Below are 22,150 nucleotides of genomic sequence, written 5' to 3'. Positions count from 1 at the left end.
CAATCGGAACTGACTCAAGAGTAGGGGTTTCAGATTCTGTATCCCTAACACGAAACGGATGATAAATGCAACCCTTAGAATTCATTTTCCTAGCTTTTAGGCAAGATACGAAGTGACCCTTAAGAACATAATTTCCCCTTTCTAATGAAATGATTGGTTCAATCGGAACCATGAATGTGATCAATCGGGTCCTACAGTTTATAGAATCATAACATGCATGAAGCCAATCCACCCCAAGAATAATATCAAAATCTAACATGTCAAGATCTACGAATCAATGTGAGTGACTCTATGAGAAATGAAAATATGACAATTTCTCTAAACTCTCTTAGCAACAATAGAATCACCAGTGAGAGTAGAGACGTGAAAGGGGTTAGAAAGGATTTAGGGACCAACATCAAATCCCGTGGCCACATAAGGAGTAACAAATGATAAAGTAGCACCCAGATTAAGTAAATCATACACATCAAAATGAAAGTCTTTCAACATACCAGTCACAACATCTAGAGAGCCTTCAAGATCTTGTCAATTTTGAAGAGCATAAAATATATTCTGACGAGGAGCACCCAAACCAGAACCACTAGGTTGAGCTTGACTACCATCCTTACTCTTTCTAGCTAGCAACAAACAATCCTTCACTTTGTGACCACTCTTTCCATAATCAAAGCAATCATTTTTACCGGCTATACATTTTCCCGAGTGACTCTTACCACACATTTGAAAACTGGGAGTAGAAGATCCATTTCCACCACTTCCCTAAGGCTTAGGGTTAAACACCCTATCTTTGTGATCATGTGTTACCCCCAAAAACTCATATTTATAACACTCAATGACCATAGTCATAAATTTCATTCAGATCATCAAGTCATGATGTTCCATTTCATGTATCATAACTTTGCATTCATGAGAGACATATATCATATCATAATATTGATATTAGAGAATCAAAAAAAGGTCTCATATTTGAGAACTTTCAGAACTCATAACATAAGAATTCTTAAGCAAACATCAAGAAGTTATCAAGTAGTCATAAAGAGAATCATTAAAATAGTTCTCAAGATAAGAATTTATTATTTCAATAATCATTCATAATTCTACGTAATCAATCTTAGAAAAACTCATGGGTAATGTAGAAAATCTTAGAAAAACACATGGGTAAAGAATTATCAAGAAATTGAAATACTTTCGTGGAGAATTCTTCGGGTTTCATAAAGATTCATGAACAATTCAAAAATATGGGGTTTTGTCTTTACCCCAATTCATTCATGTAAGATTCTTTGAAACCATGACAACGTAGTTGGTGAGGAAGAACAAGGTGCTTTCACACATGGAGATAACTTTACATACCTTAGTGACGAATCTTAAGAAAAATCTTGAAAGATGAACTCTGGCTTTGGTGTTTCTAAAAAAAATTTAGCATAGGAATTTTTGAGAACAAGAGTATAGTAATGAAAAATACATGTCATACATGTTTGAGGCAATTTAGATAAAGTTCCAAAGGTTTTAGGACAAAACTACACCTTAAAAAAATCCAAAATCAACAAAATTTATCGTTATGTCGTCATCTGAGTGACGGGCCGTCACACAGACCGTTATAACCTACCCAAAATACGAGCATTAGGCCTCCCTGTGACAGCCAGGTGTGACGGTCATGTCACAGTTCTATCGGACCATCACATTTTTCATTAGACAGTGACAACTTGCAGCGTATCTGGTAAAATAGTCTTAGATTTTTACTCCGGACTCAAATTGACAAACGATCGGTGGCGTTGAAAAGAAGACTCATAGAAATTTGATAGGTTGTGCACCACCTAACTCTTCGTATTATGAGAGATTCTGTCTTTTGAAGTCGATCTTGGTATGAACTCATGCAAAAACTTAGTTGGTAGGAAAGCTTTGAACTTAACTTGGTGATAGAAGCTCCTTATGACCCTAAACTACATCCAATACACTTCTCACAGTTAGTAACATAGCTTAACATATATGAATAACTAACATATCACCCCACCCAAGTTGATACACTTATATCAAATGGTTCAAATTCTTAGAGAAAAATTACAAGATGTTACACGTTAATACACATCAATTGTATCAAGTGTTTAACTAATACAATTTGCATAGTCTTGTATCAATGAATACATTGAATATAATTGTATAAATGAATCCACTTTAATTTGTATATTTGTATTTTCTATCATATGTTGCCTTGAAATAATTAAATTTGAATCATCAAAATATTTCATTTGTATTTTGAATCATATACAAAGATTTGTATTACTGAAAAATCTTTTGTATCACTGAAAATGATCTGTATAGTTGACAATTATTATTTGTGTTTGATTCATTGATTGCTATCATTTGTGTTGTAGAGAGAGGAGGAGGTGTGCGAGAAAAGACAGAAGGAGGAGGTGAGTGAGAAAAAACAGAAAGATGAGGGAGACGAGCGAGATATGGTAGAGAGAGGGAGAGAGGCAAGCGAGAGTGTAGAAGGAGGCGAGGGAGAGAGAGGTGCGCGAGAGTGCAGAGGGAGGCGAGGGAAAAAGGTGCACGAGAGTGCAGAGAGAGGCGAGGGAGAGAGAGGAGAAATAAAAAATTTCAATAAAACTCTAACTATAACTACGAATTGTAATTCTTTTAAACTATAGTTGTGTATAATAAATACATATTACATGTTTTCCGTAATTTTTTCAAAACATGATGTTTTAAAAGAAATGAAATTTTTTAAAATGGCAAAGGGCCAAATATACCCCTGTACTATAGGAAATAATTTAAATATACCCCTAGTTATAAGTTCAGGCTAAATATACCCCTTCCGTTATACTTCGGGTTAAATATGCCTTTATGACTAACAGAGGACACGTGGACGACTAAGATTAAAAGAACTATTCAATTTAAAATAAATCAAATTCGAATATAACCCACCCCACCCAAATAATTTATTTTTAACCCGACCTAACCTAGAACGGTGACCCACCCAATTTATCTTTCAAACAAGGAAACTTAATGTTCATTGAGTTCTCTCCAGCAACCAAAGAGACTCCAATAATCAAATTGCTCTCCAATCAGTGCCAGTAGGTATCAGATTTACCCCTAGAAAAGCTCTTCGTCCACTTCCCCCATTGACGCGTACATGATCCTCCCATTTTGGTTCAATTTAATTTTAAAACAATGATAATCAAGCTCAACTCATGGTAATTTCCCCCTGTTATGTTGGATGTCTCGAAATAAACGAGACTTTCGAATCAAGCTCAAAATCTAGGACTCGCCCAGAAGATCAAGGATTCCACTTGCACTAACTCATTATTCACAATGCCTTCTGGTCAAGCACGAGTAGTAGAAGATTCTTGTTGCTAGTGAAGTTTGAAACTAGCTGCTTCATTGTTCCACAAATTTCCAGTTTTCCCCTATTTTTGTATTTCTTGTCATTATCGTTCCAAAATGACATTTAAAAAAAATAAATAACTCCGGTTCTCAAACCTCTTTGGCTGCACTCCTCTTTAATTGGTTGCTGGAGAGAATTTAATTCGACATTAGGTTTCCTTATTTGAAAGATAAATGGGTGGGTCAATCTTATAGATTAGGTCGGGTTAAATTATTTGGGCGGGCGGGTTATATCCCAATTTAATTTATTTTAAATTGAATTGTTCTTTTAATCTTAGTTGTCCATGTGTCATATGTTAGTCATAAATGTATATTTAGCCCGAAAGTATGACAAAAGGGGTATATTTAACCCGAAAGTATAAATAGGGGTATATTTAAACTATTTCCTATAATATAGGAGTATATTTGGCTCTTTGCCGTTTTTAAAAAGACATTTTTAATCCATCAAGTAATCTTAAGGATACATTTGGAATCAAATTATTTTATTCAATTTCGATAATTTGAAAACATTTTTGATATATAAAAGATTGTCACACTCGCACCAATATTGTTTTTTAGGTGTACAGCCACCATTTTGAACTTCCCAAATTTGATACATACAGTAAAACCCTAACCCTAAAGCCAAAAACCCCTCTTCCTCATCAACGGTGAATCCTATAACCGAAAAGGGTTCCATTGTTTTTCTAAATCTCATCAATGGAGATCGATTCACCTGAAGGTAACGGCGAGGATACGCTAAGCAAAGTCACAAGTGGTCCATTACCATCTGCGGTTACAAAGCTCTCTGGTTCTTCAAGAGGAATCCCCACCGATAGAGACTTTCATTTCTACAACAATTTCAGCGAATTCAGGACTCCCATTTCACAAATCGACATGAAATCTAAGGAAATCTTGGACAAAGTTGGGCAATTATCAGAACTATGGGGAAAACCCATATCGTGTCCGGAGGATCCAGATGACGAGGAGAGCGAAGAATGGCTGGTGAACATAAATGACGATGTTTTGGAGAAACTCGCTTCGTCGTTAGATGAGTTTAAGTTGTTGAGAAAGAAAGAAGAGGAGACTGGAATGAAGATGGAGGATGATTCTGAAAGTGGGTTTCAAGTGGTTGGTAGGAAGAAGAAGAAGAGTGAAGAGAAGGTGAAAGTGGCTATCAAAGGGAAGCCAAAGATTCCATTTCATATACCCACCATCCCTAAGCCACAAGACGCGTATAAAATCATTGTTAACAATACAAATCAGCCATTTGAGCATGTTTGGTTACAGAGAAGCGAGGATGGTTCTAGGTTTGTGCATCCTCTGGAGAAGTTCACTCCGCCAGACTTTGTTGAGACTGCTGGCATTATTGAGCCTGTTAAACCTCCTCCATTGGAGGATACTCCATTCAAGCTTGTGGAAGAGGTTAAAGATCTGAAGCTGTTAGCAAACAAGTTGCGTTCTGTGGATGAGTTTGCAGTTGATTTGGAGCATAACCAATATAGATCTTTTCAAGGATTGACATGCTTGATGCAGATATCAACTAGAACTGAAGATTTTGTTGTTGACACTCTGAAGCTCCGTGTACACATTGGCCCTTATCTGAGAGATGTTTTTAAGGATCACAAGAAGAAGAAGGTGATGCATGGTGCTGATCGCGATATTGTGTGGCTTCAACGTGACTTTGGCATATATGTATGCAATATGTTTGATACTGGCCAGGCCTCGAGGGTTTTGAAATTGGAAAGAAACAGTCTGGAGCATCTGCTGCAACATTTTTGTGGAGTTACAGCGAACAAAGAATATCAGAATGCAGATTGGAGATTACGCCCACTTCCTGCAGAGATGATGAAATATGCTAGAGAAGATACACACTATCTCTTGTACATTTATGATGTTATGAGGATGAAATTGCTATCATCGGATGCTGGCGATGGATCTCCTGAATCTCCTGATGATCCTCTAGTAGAGGTGTACAAGCGCAGTTATGATATATGTATGCAGATGTATGAGAAAGAACTTTTGACTGATACCTCATATCAGCACATATATGGATTACAGGGAGCTGGGTTCAATGCGCAGCAGCTTGCAGTTGTTGCTGGGTTGCATGGTTGGAGGGATGTTATTGCCCGAGCAGAAGATGAAAGTACTGGCTATGTTTTGCCAAACAAAACACTTACTGAAATTGCTAAGCAGATGCCTCTTACCCCAAGCAAATTAAAGGGATTGATGAAATCAAAGCATCCATATGTTGAGCGTAATCTTGGTTCTGTTGTCAGCATCATTAGGGCCTCTGTTCAAAATTCCGCTGCATATGAAGCAGCCGCAGAACAGCTGAAGGAAAGACGCTTAGAATTACGAGCTGAAGAGACTATTGTGGCTACTGAGGGTGCTGAAATTACTGAGTCACCTGGTGACACCTCTGACCGTCGTAATGAATATGGTGGTTTAAAAGGTACTTCCTCGGGACAGGTGGAAGTAACTATTCAGGCAATTAAGAAACCGAGCCGTGGTCTTGGGATGTTACTAGGGAGCACAGCAAAGAGGAAGATGCATCCTGACAAAAAAGAGGCGGAAGAGATCCAAGTGCAGCAGATCAAGTCTTCGGTAAGCCTTCCATTTCATCCATTTTCAGGTAGTATTGAGCAGCTACAGAAAGCTGCAACAGGGCCTGCTAAACCATTGGAAATTAACCATAGAGTGAACGAACCTGTTGCTACTAATTGCAAGACAGATGTTATAACCGTGGAGACTGATTCAGATGATGGGGAATTAGTGAAAGGTGAGCTATCAACTGGAGGACAGGGAAACTCCTCTGCCATGCCTGTAGTTACTTCAAAATTAGAAGATGTTATCTTACTGGAAACTGATTCAGATAGTGAGGAATTAGGCAAAGATGACTCAGAAGTTACTAACAATCAGCCTGAGTGTGGGGATAACAAAAATATAGTTTTTGCTGAGATGGATGAAGGGGGTGAGAATACGCCCCTGTCCATAAATCAAAAAAGTAAGGGAAAGCTTGCTGAGAAACCACAAGCAAATGAAGGTGAGTTGAAGGTTCAGGGTTTTGACTATGAAGCTGCAAGGAAGCAAGTGGTATTTGGAGAAGATCGTGGTAAACAACAGGCGGAAAGAGAAGGTGATGAGTCTCGTAGGAGTAGGAATGATAAAGGTAATAAGAAGGATTTATTCTTAGGTCAGCCACCAAAGATTGAAGAGGCAGCAGAGTTCCAGCAAGGTAGAAGGCGTCAAGCTTTTCCAGCTTCGGGGAATCGAAGCTATACTTTCCGTTAAAACTTGAAAAGCCAATATGAACTCATAAGTAAGGTACGGAATGAACCATCTACAAAGTAAGTACTTCATTTTGCATGCTTTTGGCAAAGCTTACCTGTACTCTTGGCTCAAGCAGGAGGGGGAAATCATAGTTTGATGCATTATATGGAAGTAAAGATTTGGAATTAGTTGCGGTGTTGCTGTTAATCTGCATTTGCTTTTCAATTTTATCATGTTTAGTTGTTTAAATTCTAAGACAATAACTTTCGTGATCTCCATGTGCAATGGAGCCAAAACTCGGGTTAGGACACTGGGAGGTGACTCGAACCACTTCCTGATCCTGATGAGGTTGCACTAGGAATCAGTCCTTAGCCCGCTCTTTATTGCCTTAGTGATGAAAGTATTGACACAGAACAATCTTTTCGGCAAACACCAATCATTTATTTGTAACTGAACTCAATCCAAACAAATACAATTCCCCGAAACTCAATTTTTAGAATTTAAAGTTTTGAATGTTTAATGGTTGTCAATAGAGTTAAGCTCACGTCTACGCATTTAAAACACCCAAAAAGGTCTAGTTTAGTTTTTGGTTTTTAAATTTTAGTTTAGTTTCAATTATACAGTCTTTTCTTTTCTCCCCTGCATCTTTTGTTGATTCATCCTTCAGCTTCCTCCATGTCTCCCTCAAAGTTTTCTCTATCAAACAACGGAATAATGCGGGCTAAAAACAACAAATTTGAGTCTAGTTTCTCAACTGTTGGGTTAAGTTGTTATGTTCTCTTGTAATAGATTCAGGTATGAGATGTTGCAGGCTACAACAGAGTTAATTTTGAGTGAATTAGGAGTGTTGTTTTTGTATGAGAAAACTTGCCATTTCTTGAGTTAAATCCTCAAAAAGTGGATAATTTTCTGCATAAATTTCATGGGATAACCATGGAGTTTAAATAACTACCCTCGAAAATTTGGAAATAACTTCCTAACATTAGTGGAATGAAAACTGCAAACTACTCCAAAACAATAACTATTACTAGAATAAGAAATTGCAAATTACTACTACAAAGAAATAACTATTGTAAACGATGGGTGACGAGAGACAAAGGACTGCTTTTCAACAAATTTTTACTCATCGTCTATAAAGTTAATCCAAAATAATTTCTTGCGTATGTTGACCTCGAGTTGAATGATTCATCATAGTTGTAATAAAGGCCCTTAAGTCGCCTTTTCTTTATTTTAGATCTAATTAGTTTCTTCAAATAATTGGCATGTTGTTGAGGTGAGGAATCTGCTATCTTTGATCTGCAAGCATTACAAATGATTTTTTTCTTGTGTTCATAAAGTTGGGATAAATTAATTGCCGTAGTTAAATATGGATGATTATGCAACACAATCTCAATTGCTATATAATTAGTACGACTGCAAATATAAAATTTAAGTTTTTGCGAATGTGTGAGTTATCAGACTGCAAAACTAACTATTCAATTTTTTCTTGGTAATCTACCAAATACTCGATGTGGCGCAATTTAGCCAATTCTCCCAAATTCTGATTATTGATTGGTGACCCAAAAAGAAGATTACAATGATATTTAAATTCATCCTAAGACATTGAGGCATATTTTTCTCTAATGAAAAAACTTAAGTTATGTATTGCCCTCCAAGTGAAAAGAAGCAAGTTCAATCTTTTCTTGTTTTGGAGTTTGTTGGTGTCGAAAGAAGTGTTCATATTTGTTCAACTATTCCAAGTGATTCTCTTGACCATTAAATCATGAGAATTCCAACTTTGTATGTTGAGGAATGATGAAACTTCCTTTTACTTTTGATCTTGATCCTCCTGCCACTCTAGTTTTATCCTTCCAATCGTAATCCTGACTGATATGTTCAGTTGAATCAGAACCAACCTTTGAACTTGCTAAATCTTTTGTAAGTACGTTCAAATGAGCATTTATTGTTTCATGGCTAGCTAAATTGGCGACAAGCTCTTCTTGGAACAAGTTCGCCAAGTGCAAGTTGATGTTGAATTAGTCTTCCATAATTTTCGACTCTGATACCAAGTTGTTACAGTCCCTTGTTATAGATCTGGTTATGGACAGTACTTCAAGACAAAATTAGAGTGAATGTAGAGTGAACTGAGAATATGAAATGAGGTCTTCTTCTTTCGTCCTATAATGTTGGTTCGTTTAGAGAGAACCTGCAATATCTTGAGTTAAAATACTTAATAATTGGATAATTTTTTGCATTAATTCCTTGAGATAAACATAGAGCTTAAGTACAATATGTATAGATAACTATTCTTAAAAATTAGGATACGATTTCTTAATATTACTGGAATGGAAAACTACAAGTTATTACAAAAAATCTACTACTAAAATAAAAAAAACCGCAAATAACTACTACCGTGAACGTTGAGAAATAAAGGAAAGATATTGAGACTTCATATCTAGCAAGACTATGAATTCATGATTTTAATAAAGCTTCTTTCATTACTAATAGATAAAGAGAGGGGAGTATTAATAAATTGAGTCATTTAATGTTGTTACAATAAGATACATAAAAAAGAAAGAACATTATAAACCTAAAAGAAGAAGAAGATACATATAATTTTTGGTCAATTAAACATGTCACATCACTCTTGTTAATTTAAGTTGTATCTATTGTTTTGATGATCGGATAAACTTTGGACCTGAGACGAAACTGAGAGTGTCCTTACATGAAATATTGTAGTTGTCCAAAAGTCTACAACTTTGCAATTCATGTTGTGGTTGGTGCGCGTCTCCCACAACACAATAGACCATCAACCAATGGAATTGCTTTGTCCCTCGTGTGTTTGTACGTATCCTATAATGTCTATTCTCCATTGTCACAAACAAGTTTTTTGGAAAATAGTTTTTTCAAAAAGGAAAAAGCTTCTCTCTCAAAAGGAATATTGCTTAAGAACAACCAGAGTACCTTATAGAGTTATCATTGTTCTTAGTTATTGCTAGGGTTTATATTTCGGTGGTTAGTCTTGTAAGATCTATTCCTAATCTATAAAGAAAGTAGATCAATTTTCATCTCAGAACACAACGTGTTTTAGCTAGGGTTAGCTATGTTGCGTTCTTAAAGTCTAGATCAGCTAGAGCTAGTTGGTTTAGTGGGCAATAGAGTTATTGCTTAGTTCTTACTTGAAGTAGAGTTGTGAAAGTAAAGGGGAGGAGATTAAGAGTTTGATTCCTAGATTACTAGAGATTTGTAATCTGAAGTCTTTGCTCCATTTTGAGTGAAATGGAGTTGAGTTGGAACTCTGTGAGACATGTCGTGGTTTTCACCTCCCTTGAGCAAGGGGGTTTCCCACCTAAAACTCTCGTGTCTGTTTTACTTTGCATTATTTACTTTCTGCACTTTTATTCTGTCAAGGGACCTGGTCCAGTGACTATAAGTGGACACATACATTCCATCAATTGATATCAGAGCTTGAGCTCTCTATCTGGTTAACACCAAGAGAAAGATTCATGTGAGAATAGTGGCTCCACTAAATCTAGAAGAAGGTTAGTCATCAACTAGGCCACCTCGTTTCAATGACCAGTTCTACAGTTGATGGAAGGCACAAATGCATGACTTTCTGATGGCTGAAGATAGCGAATTATGGGACATAATTCTTGATGGCCCTCACATCCCTACGATGGATGTAAAGGATGGAAAAATTACAAGAGTCGTTCCCGAAACTCGACAACAGTACAATGATGCAGACATAGAGAAGATAGAAAAAAATTACAAGGCTAAGAAGCTCTTAGCGTGTGGCATCGGAGCTGAGGAGTACAACAAAATCTCAACCTGTGAATCAACAAAAGAAATTTGGAATTGCCTCAAGACTTCTCATGAGGGGACTGAGCAGGTGAAGCAGTCTAAGGTGAATATGCTAACCACCTAGTATGAGAACTTCACCATGAAAGAAGGTGAATCCATTCAGGAGATCCACACCAGATTCCTAGGTATCACTAATGAACTCAGATGCTTGGGTGAGCCCATACATCCAAGCAAACAAGTAAGGAAGATACTTAGGATTCTTCCTAAGTCTTGGGCCAGTAAAGTAAATGCAATCAATGAAGCCAAAGACCTGAAGGTTCTCACAATAGATGTTGTTATTGGGAACTTCCGAACCCATGAGATGCATAGAAATCAAGATCCCTCAAAGAAAAAGGTAAAAAGGGATAAATCTCTTAATCTCAAGATCTCCCAAAGTGAGACTTCTAACATTGATAATGATATGACTTATCTTACTCAAAGATTTCAAAAAATTGTGAGAAAACATGGAGGATTTATGAAGAAAGGTAACTCTAGCAGGGTTGCGACTACAAATGACTTGTGTCACAAGTGTGGCTAACCTGGTCACTTCATCAGAGACCTCCCAATGCACAAGGTAGAACATAAATAGTATGTTAAGTCTAGAGGAGACAAGGACAAATGCAGAGACCTGATCATGGAAAAGTCAAACAGGAAGGCAACAACAAACTATGTAGTAAAAATGGCCTTAGCTGTGTGGGGAAATTCTTCAAATGATTCAGATGAATCTGAACATCCTGACGATGCCTCCATACTTGCGGTTGAAAAAGATGAATAACTATCTGACTCCATGTTTGCATTCATAGCTCTATCAGATGACAAAGAAGTTGTTGAAGAGGTAACTCTCTCTGATCTCAAACAAAATCTGAATTTTCTTTTCGAAAAAAATTTGAGAAAACTAATGAATGTGCTGATAGATTTATTTAGTGATCTGACCACTAAGAAAGTTCTCTTAAGTATTAATCTATATATTTCTCAAGATGGAAAAATCGCCATAGTCACCCAAATATCTGAGTTGAATGAACAAATGGGAGGTTTAGAAATTGAAAATCTAGAACTGAAGAAAACTTTCAACTCAATTGGTAACAAAACTTTCAACTCAACTTTGTGCTAGGAGTTTTTAGTGACCTAAATTGATATGAAAATTCATTCTCACACTAAAGAATTTACCTTTGCACATATGGGCAATTTAAGAATCACTCGATATGACCCTACATGTTAATGAAGAATAATTCGGATCTTAACTTAAAAATTTCCCTACATGAGGGAATTATTATGACCATATAGCCATTCCTTTTGATTTGAATTTTGAAGGAAAAATGAATCGATTAGAGAAAACAAATAGAGAATTAGTCGACTATAGCTTCAGTATCATGACTTTGAAACTAGTCACCAAAATGAGTAATATAGAAGACAAGGTAATTAGATAGCCTGAGAAGATGACAGAGTCATGAGCTAAGACTAACAATATAAATTTTTGAGGATTAAAAAATGAATAACAAAACACAACAAACATGTGCAAGAACTAGGTCCCAACAAAGGACTGGTACTATTTAGAACAAAATGCTATAACAAACCAATTCATATCCAAGTCTACAACAAGCAACTTTTATCAAGATATATTTGTTATATATATAACAAAAAGTTGTTATATATTAGGCATAATACATAAATGTGTCTTTTAACTTGGCTTTATCTCACATTTATGCTCTTCAACTTTGGGAGCACTTAAACTTACATAAAGTTGAACAAATAAACACACGCATCCTACGGAACACGACTCAAGAGGGAAACTAAGGAAAGGTAAGAGGAAAATGCTCCCAGAGACTAGTTTCGAGACAATCTTCTGAAGTCCCTTCTAGACTTTGGTTGATTTTTTTCTCCAATGGACTTCTTCCACCAAAATACCACTCTCTTTCTTTCTTTCTCTTTTTTTTTAATTCCATTGCTGTTCAGATGGACAACAGAGTTTATTTCAGATCTGGGGGAAAATCTTACGACATTACAAAGTTTAGATCAAAAGCTGAAGTATGGTATGACTGGGTTGAAAGTGTTAGGCATCGCATGATGAGAATGGTTCTTAGCAGGGGAGCACTCGGTTGGGTCTACAAAAGGCTAACAGAGGCTTCAGGGATCAAAGGGAAAGCGTACAAGTCATGGAGGTGCAGGGATTTCTCAATCAACTTCTTTATAGCTCCGAAATTCGATCAATAAGGGAGATACCTATCTCTAATTTCAGTTAATGGTAGCAACAGAGCAATTATTATACTTCCAGAAAGAGCATTCAATGAGAGGTGAGAGAAGTTATCTAAGAAAATAGAAGCATTCATTAATAGGGGTACAAAACAAACTAAAGCACTTAAATTATCAGGGAAGGCAGACTATGCTGCTAACAAGGAGGGGGGGGGGGGAGTTATAGAGACGTTTTGCAGAAAAGTAAATGGACCAGAATTGAGACAGAGCTAGCAGAAGAAGGCAGCAGGTTGAAAGCTCGAGTCCAATTAGAAGACGAAGACCTATTGGCATGTTGTCTAGTGGGGAATATTTTTGGAGAAGATGATATACCCACTAGAAATGATGTAAGAAGATGGGCCCAACAGACTTGGAATGGAGCACATGGAGTCCAAGTCTATGATAGGAATGGAATTTTATTTCTTTTTAAATTCTAGTCCAGAAAAGCAGTAGAACATGTTTTGATGGGTGACTGGAGAAGACAAGGGAGAAGATTAAAGCTTTAATGGTGGGTGCTGACCATTGGAGCTTTCCCAATAACCTATGAGTTCGAATGGTTTTGGATTCGAGTTCTAGGGTTACCTCTACATCTCTGGTCCAGGCTAATAATGAAGGAAATTGGAGATCGGTGTGGCGGCTGGATAGAGACAGAAGAAGAAACCGATCTCAAAAATCATCTCCGTTGGGCTAGGATTCGTGTCAAAGGTCTGACAAAAAAAATTCCGTTATCCATCGAGATCGCCAATGAGGAGAACATCTTTTCTCTACCTATATGGGTAGAAGCGCTAGTGACTTTTCGTAGAAAGTACGATGAGGGAGCGTGTACAAGTAAGGAAAGAAATGAGGGTGGGCATCGAGGGAGGAACCCATCAGATCTTTCGAGGTGCAGAAATATTCATAGGTCTGAAAAGTTGCATGTTATACCTAACAGAGAAGATAAGGTTTTTTTGGTGCAAGCAGTCACGGGGGTGGAAAAGTCACAAAAGGGGCCACTTCAGAGCAAATATAAGGCCACTTGGTTTAAATCCTGGACTAAGTCATTTAGGCATGTTTAAAGCCCCATTTTTAAAAGACAGCCCAATAGAACCTGAGCCTTTTATTTGCGATGTAAATTGCTGGGAAAGAAATCATGAAATTATATACTCCTCAACTTATCAGAAGCTGATGGAAGAAACAAAGGTGAAAGATTCAATTAGCAATTATATACAATTATAAGTCAACACACATGTGAATGCAGAAGCATCTCCAAATTTTGGAAGAACTAATTGAAGAAGAAGTTGAGTTATATGGGTAGAATAGTTTGAAACAAATCACAATTCTGGGTGACCCAACACCCATTCAATGTGATGCTTCGGAATGCAGCAAAGAATTTGAAGGCAAGGCAACATAATGGGTACAGAAAATTTGTTGAGGCTAAGGAAAGAGTTTGGAGTAGCTTTTAAGGGATGCACAGAGGAAGCTTTCAATTTACTTCTGAAAATTGACCAGAGGAGGCTCAAAGAGTTAACAAAAATAGACCCATCTCGGGGAAATGTGAGAATAAGATGGTGCCTAAAGAAGTAAGGATCCTTATCTTTAATGTTAATTACAAAGATAAGGATTCCAGGAGTGCAACAAGGAGTAGAGGGAGAAATGCAACCTCACATTTATCATGAAGTTAAAAATATTTTCTGGTAAGGAGTAGAATACAACAAGAGGGGATGGACATAATAGTATTGGTGGAGACGAAACTTAGGGGGGAGGTAGGGGAGTATGTGCAGCAGTTAGGGGAAAACAGATGGATGGGAGGAATGTGGATGGAATCTTTAGGTAGTAAGGGGGGTATCTTGATAATGTGGGATAAGAGGAATTGGAAAGGGGAACCAGTAGAAAGAAGAAACCAAAGCATTACATGCAAGTTCAGTGGTTTAAATCAAGACCTTATCTGGTTCATCAGTGCAATATATGCATCATATGATGGGAGGGAGAGAAATGAATTATGGGAGGAGTTGAGTGCAATGATGAGCTTCTGTGGGGATTTCAACACCATAAGGTTTCCATCAGAAAAGACCAATTGTAGCAAAATTTCCGAGGCTATGTCTGATTTCTCCTGTTGCATCAATGAACTGGAACTTGTGGATCCCCCTTTATTTGGGGGACCCTACACATGGAGAGGAGGGGCAAATAAGAAAAATGCTTCAAGAATCGACATATTCCTGTACTCTTTTCCTTGGGATGAGATGTTGACTCAAATTAGACAAAGTATTTTACCTAGCTTGGGATCTGATCATAATCCCATAGCACTGACCTGTGGGGATGAGGTTTTCAAAAAATCATATTTCAAGTTTGAGAAATGGTGGTTAAATGTGGAGGGCTTTCGAGACAGAGTTAAGGAATGGTGGGGTTCCTTTAATGTGACAGGCAGTCCTGACTTCATACCAGCCTCAAAATTGAGCTTCTTAAAAAAGAAGCTCAAAGAGTGGAGCAAAGAGAATAAAGGCAACTGGAGGGTCAGAAAAGAATACTTACTGGAACAAATTGACAGTTTGAAAGACATTGAAGTGCACAGAGAATTAACAGATGATGAACAACTTTTGAAAGCTCATATAGCAATAGAGTATGAGGAAGTAGCTAGAAATGAGGAAATCTATTGGAGACAAAGATCCAAAATTCAGTAAATAAAGAATGGAGATAAGAACACCAATTTCTTCCTAAGAATGGATACATCCCACAAAAGAAACAATACTATAGAATCCTTAGTGATTAATGGAGAAGAGTCTTCAGATCCTGTGGCAATCAAAAATTCAATTGTGGATTTTTATCAGATTTTGTACAAGGAGACAGAAAGTTGGAGACCATATTTGAACATCACATCTTGGATGTTGAAACAATCACAGAAGAAGAACAAATCTTCTTGTTTAGAGACTTTGAGGAGGAAGAAGTTTTGGAAGGAATAAAACAATGTGCTGTTGATAAAGCACCTGGACTAGATGGCTATACAATGTATTTCTTCAGTGTTTTTTGGGAAACTATCAAAGATGATGTGATGCAGACCTTCCACAAATTTCATACTTATCAAAAGTTTGAGAAGAGTTTTAATGCTACATTTGTAGCTTTAATTTCAAAGAAGGTGGGGGCAAATGAGCTAAAAGATTTCAGACCTATCAGCTTGATCACAGGGGTATACAAGATCATAGCTAAGGTGCTGGCAGAAAGGTTGAAGATGGTGATCAGTAAGCTAATAAACAAGCACCAAATCGCCTTTATCAAAGGAAGGCAAATCATGGATGTTACACTTCTAGCTAGTCAGTGCATTGATTCTAGAATTAGAGGAGGAACCCCTGGACTGATGTGCAAGCTAGACATTGAGAAGGCATATGACCATTTGAACTGGGAGTTTCTAATCAATATCCTAAGGCAGATGGGGTTTGGCTAGAGATGGTTAAGCTAGATAAATTTCTGCATTAAAACCACTCGGTTCTCCATACTAGTAAATGGAGAACCATTTGTTTTTTTTTCAATAGAAAGAGGCCTGAGATAAGGGACCCACTATCCCACTTTCTTTTTATCTTAGCCATGAAAAGTTTGGACAGGTTGATGAGAGTTGCTTCTCAGAATAACTGGATAAGGGGTTTTTCCATAAAAAAACAGGGTAAATACAATTGAACTAACACATCTTTTTGTATACAGATGACACGTTGGTTTTCTGGTGGTCTTTGAGGCTTGCTCAGGATTAAAAGTAAACTGGAGAAAGAGTAGCATTTTTCCAGTTAAGGAAGTGCAACAGTTGAGGATCTTGCAAGTATTTTGAAGTGCAAGATAGAGAAGCTCCTAACAGTTTACCTTGGTATGCCTTTGGGCTCCGAGCACAAAGCAGAAAAAATTTGTGATGACATTATTGAGAAAACAGAGAAGAAATCGGCTATATGGAAATCTCAATACCTATCTCTGGGAGGTAGAGTTACACTAATCAACCCAGTTCTGGAGTTTTTACCCACTTATGTGATGTCCCTCTTTCCTATTCCTAGTAGGATAGTGAAGGTTTTAGATGCACTCAGAAGGAACTTCTTATGGCAGGGGAACAAGATAGAAAATGGATTCAATCTGGTGAAATGGTTTGTCGTACAACAAAGCAAGAAAAATGGGGGGATGGGAGTGAGGAATTTAAAAGTTCATAATTGTAGCCTCCTCTCAAAATGGTTGTGGAGTATAATCAGGAGGAGCAAGCTCTATGGAAAAAGATAATAAATCACAAATTTGGGCAAGAGGACTTCTGGTGCACTAGTGAAGTTAATGAAACTTATGGGGTTGGGGTGTGAAGGACCATCAAAAACCTTTGGGAGAGTCTAAAGAACAACTCACAGATTGTGGTGGGCAGAGGGGACAAAACAAAGTTCTGGTTAGATGATTGGTGTGGAAATGGGATTTTGAGAGACATGTTCCCTATTATTTTCTCAGTATGCACAAATACCAACAGCAAGGTAGAGGAGATGTGGTCACCACAAGGTTGGAATTTAATATTTAGAAGGCTGCTAAATGACTGGGAGATTGATGGAATGGTGGAATTTTTGGGCTTGATTGGTGAATTCCCAGGTACTACTCTAGAGCCAGACAGATTAACATGGGAACATCACAAATAAGGTTGGGCACCGGAACGGGCTGTACCGGTACCATTCCGGTCCGTTCCGATCCGGTAGTATTCGGGACGGGATGGGATACATTGAACCGGTACACGGAACGGAACGGTACCATGATTTGGTACCGGTATACCGGTACCGGTTCATTCCGGTTCCGTTCCAGTCCGGTCCCGGTAAATCATTTTTAATTAAAATAAAAATAATATTTTTGTCATTATTTACTTTTATTAGCATTTCTTTTTTGTTTATTTAATTTTTTTTAAATTACAAACTTAAGTTATTTAACTTACAAGTTATAAGTATAACTTAATAGCTTATAAACTTCAAAAGATTCAAATCCTTAAAATTTATAACATAACTACATAAGCTCAAAAACTAAAAAAAACTTTACTAAACCTAACTTACAAACTTATATACGTAAAAATTAAAAAAATATCTTTAAAATAAACTTAAGTAAAAATTATTATAAATTTTAAAACTTAAATACTATAAACTAATATAACTTAGAAAAATCTAAAAAACATTCGTATTTTCGTAATTCAAAATAACTCAAAAAAATAATTATTTTTTGAAATAGCTATATGTGCCGTCCCGTTTATCCCATCCTGTTCCGTTTCGGTCCATTCCGGTCCGTCTCGGTTCTATCCCGGTATATAGTGGGACGGGACGGGACGGAACTGAGCCTCCATCCCGGTAGTCTCGGTCCGGTTCATCCCGGTACCGGTCAACAACCCGGTCAAACCATCCCGTTCCGGTCCTGTGGTCCCATTCCGGTCAGGTGCCCAACCTTAATCACAAAGATGGGGTATTTTCTGTGAATAAATTATACAATTGGGGGCTTAAAAGAAGTGCAGGAAGATCCATTGGACCTTGGAACACAATATGGAAAAGTGTGGCTCCTGCCAAGGTGAAGTGCTTCACTTGGTTGTTAGGAAAAAATGTTTGCTCATGAGGCAATACAGAAGAAGCGCATCAACATAGTATCTAGATGCCTCCTTTGTAAAGAAGCTCTGGAGACTAACAAACACTTATTCATGCACTGTAAGATAACTGCTCAGGTGTGGGCTCTGTTTACAAGCATAACCAATGAATATTGGACTATGCCTGAACACACCTCTGACCTTCTTAGTTGCTGGATCAAAAAGGGGAGGCAGCAAAAGTCAGAAAAGATGGTGGAGAACAGTTCCAGCATGTATATGGTGGATTATATGGAAAGAAAAGAATCAGAGAATTTTTCAAGGAAAAGAGTGTACAATACAGAAGATCAAATGGAAACTAATTGCTACTTTAGGTTTTTGGTGTAAAGAACAAGATATAGAAGAGGAGTTCTAATTAGTGGACTTCATAGGTTCTTTGTAAGTATTTCTTTTTAGTTCTTTCCCTTTCTTGTAACAGTTTTTTGAAGGTGGCCAGCATAGCCCTTAATGCTGAGGAATACAAAAAGTTACCAGTTTTTTAAAAAAAAAATCATCTTACGTGGCATCCTACATGGCAATTTGTATCCTACGTGGTGTCTCATGTGCATTATACTATGTAGGACTCATGTGTCTATTTGTTCAATTTTATACAAGTTCAAAAGCATGTGCACACCCAAAGTTGGAGGGCATAAATGTGAAACGATGCCAAGTTAAATGACACATTTATGTATTATGCCTATATATTAAGGGTTCATCATTAGTAAAGGAACCGGGACCAATAATGTGGTGGAATTGTTTCACCATTAATCAGAGGTCTCTAGATAGAGCCCTAGATATGGAAAAAATCTCTTTATGGGAGCTCCACCCCCGAATGTGTCTTGCAATGCACAATTCAAATTCAATCGGAGCACTAATACGGACATCAGATTCCCTCATAATAAACTAAAAGAGAATGTTGAGTAGGTTAATGAAGATTCCAAGAGCATAAAAGGATGCCTTTAGGAATTAGGATTGCGACAAATCCAATGAGAAGAAAATATGGAAACATACCATATTTTCCATCAAAGAAGAAGCTTTAGTAAATGGGAGAAAATAATGTATAATGGAAATATGTTAATCATAATTTTTTCTTATATATTTTTTTTTAATATTTTGAATAATCAATTATTATTATTTGTATTACTTTTTACATAAATTTTAATTCAAAAAATTTAAAGATTACGTATTTGAATTTCCAATCAAAACTAAATTATTTTACTCTCAAAGTTTGAAGCATGCCACATAAATTGGGAGAGAGTAACATATACTCATGTTTTCTAAGTCACTCAACCTTCAATTTTAACTCAAAAGTCACTCAACTATGCACTCTTCTCTCAGAAAGTCACTCATCTTTGAATTTGAACGCAAAAATCACTCAACTATCCACTTTTCTCTCAGAAAGTCACCCAATCTATTTAATTGCTATTTTAATTAAAATTTGCTACTATAAATTGTTTATATAAAAAACCAAAATTTTTAAAAATAAAAAATATCATTTAAACCATTTAGTGATCCACTCACTTGACCCGACCCATTAAAAAATATAATATGACCCATTGTATTTTACCCTTATCCTCCCAAATTATTCCCTCTCTTTATGACTCTTTCTCCTCTTCTGCTCTGCATTTTTTTCTCGTTCTTCATTGTTCTTGCCTCTTCTTTCCTTTTTAGCTAGGTTTTAATTTAGGCATCTCGACTTCAAGATCTATATTACGTAGAAATCTCAATGGATTCTCCTCTACCTCTATTTTGATTTAGGCATCTTTTTTTATAGTCCAAAGTTTAACTTTTGAAGATGGACTACGCTACTAAATCAAGGAAAACAACTGAATCTCAAATAAATGGCTCCAACTCATCTCCCCAGTCCTTTAGCTTGCAATCTTGCTGCTGCTATTGCCTAATGATCCTAAAACAGCTATGTTGCACGGTTTAGTCTTGTTCATCATGGGATCAATCAGATCATGGTGTGGCCCTGTGACAAACAAAACTTCATATCACGATAATACGACACTGTCTAAATCTTACCAAGAAATTGAGAAATAATACGGGTAAACAAATCATGCCATCAATTCCTTTAATTTTCTACCTAATATAGAGCTTGAAATTGAGATGCCTAAATTAAAATCTAACTAAAAGAGCTACCTCTAAAAGAGGAAGAAGAAACATCAATGGTGAACTAGAAAAAAACGCTCAGGAGGAGGAGAACAAGTCAATAAAATGAGTCAACGTTATATTTTTCGCGGGACGGGTCAAGTGGGTGGATAACTAAATGGTTTAAATGGTACTATTTTTTATTTTTTAAAATTTTGGTTTTTTTTATATAAACAATTTATGTTAGCAAATTTTAATTAAAATAACAATTTAATAGGTGAGTGGATAGTTGAGTGACTTTTGAATTAAAATTCAAAGTTGAGTAACTTTTAAGTTAAAATTGAAAGTTGTGTGACTTTTTGAGAAAATAGTGCATAGTTGAGTGATCATCTGAGATATTAACTCCATAGAAATATTATCACACATTTTGACCAAAAGATTAATACGTAATAATTTTGGTATGTACACAAAAAAAAAAAATCGTTCTTTGTTAAATTTTTCATTGGGAGCAAACATGACAATATAAAATCAAACAAATACTCTTTTGTATCCTTCAAATTTACTCTTATAGTTCTAATTCGTGAAATGTTATTTAAATTATTTTACATAAAACAAAATCATTAACATAACTTACAACTATGAAACAACAAATTGTGAATGTTTTGTATTTTTATATTAATTTTTCATAGAAAATACAAAATTCAAAGCTAAAGATACAAGGAAAAAATATAATTTTTTTAATCCCATGTTAAGGCTAAACAAAAAGAAAAGAAAAATTCAACACCACTGTAATTTCAATTTGTTTCTGATATTATATACCTGCATACCAAATGTAAATGCATCTTTATATACAAGTCTATTTATTGCTCAACTTTAAAAGATGTATAAAAAGATGTGAAATTTGGGCTCTCTCCATTTCCTCAATGTATATTTAGACAAGTGACACTTGTCATATTTAAAATTAAAAATTTAGATTAAATTTAATTTAATAAGTCACTTAATCATAGTTAAAGAACAAACTAAGAAACAACTCACCAACTTTGGTACGAAAAAATTCATCTTCCACAAATTTTTGCTCCTCAATTATGTCATCATTTTGATTATACTTTCTCTCTTTTTTTTCTATAGTTTTAATTTTATTTAAAAATTTAATCAAATGAAGTCATGAATATTTTTAATAAAAATACATTGAAAATACAAAATACACAAAAAGAACTCAAGATAATCTCTAAATTTAGTATTAAAAAAATAAATTCAAATCATGTTTTCTAAATTATTTTTAACATATATAATTATTTTTTTCATTAAAATCTTATAAACTACCTTTGATAGAAAAAGAAATCTATTTTTTGTTGAGTAAAAATATAAGTATTTGACAAATAAAATTATGCCAAAAATGGAAAGGAAATAAGATACTGCAATATAATAGTATTGTAAAATGTTTTAGAATAATTTATGTTTAAAAATAAAGTTGGTTTTTTTTCTTAATTATTTATCTTGTTTTTTTTGTCAGATATGAAAAAAAAACGAAGAATTTTTTTAACTTTAGATTAGGGAATGATATTCTAGAGATGTAAAACATATATCATGAAAATAATATTAATGAGGAACCAAAAATATTGAAAGATAGAGATTTTCATATTAAAGTTAGTGATTTTTTTTTCTAATTTATTTTGTTTAACTATGGTTAAATGACTTGTTTAATTAATTTAATCTAGATCTTTAAATTTTAAATATAACAAGGGCCACTCATCTAAATATACACTTGAGAAAATGAAGAGAAAATATAATAGAGATGAGCCAAATTCT

At 35.8% G+C, this 22,150-nt stretch overlaps 1 protein-coding gene across 1 annotated transcript; it reads left to right on the top strand.

Moving 5' to 3' along the window:
- Positions 1-3,927: 3,927 nt before the first annotated feature.
- On the top strand, positions 3,928-6,902 carry LOC102603216 (protein RRP6-like 2). Its single transcript, XM_006338829.2, has one exon. It carries the CDS (start codon positions 4,078-4,080, stop codon positions 6,649-6,651), a length of 2,574 nt encoding a protein of 857 aa, XP_006338891.1. The 5' UTR covers positions 3,928-4,077; the 3' UTR covers positions 6,652-6,902.
- The last annotated feature ends 15,248 nt before the right edge of the window (positions 6,903-22,150 follow it).

The sequence above is a fragment of the Solanum tuberosum genome, unplaced genomic scaffold (genome assembly GCF_000226075.1).
Source record: "Solanum tuberosum cultivar DM 1-3 516 R44 unplaced genomic scaffold, SolTub_3.0 scf00007, whole genome shotgun sequence".
NCBI classification, from domain to species: Eukaryota; Viridiplantae; Streptophyta; class Magnoliopsida; order Solanales; family Solanaceae; genus Solanum; species Solanum tuberosum.
Note: the sequence above shows the minus strand (reverse complement) of the source record. Positions and strands in the feature narration are given on the sequence as shown.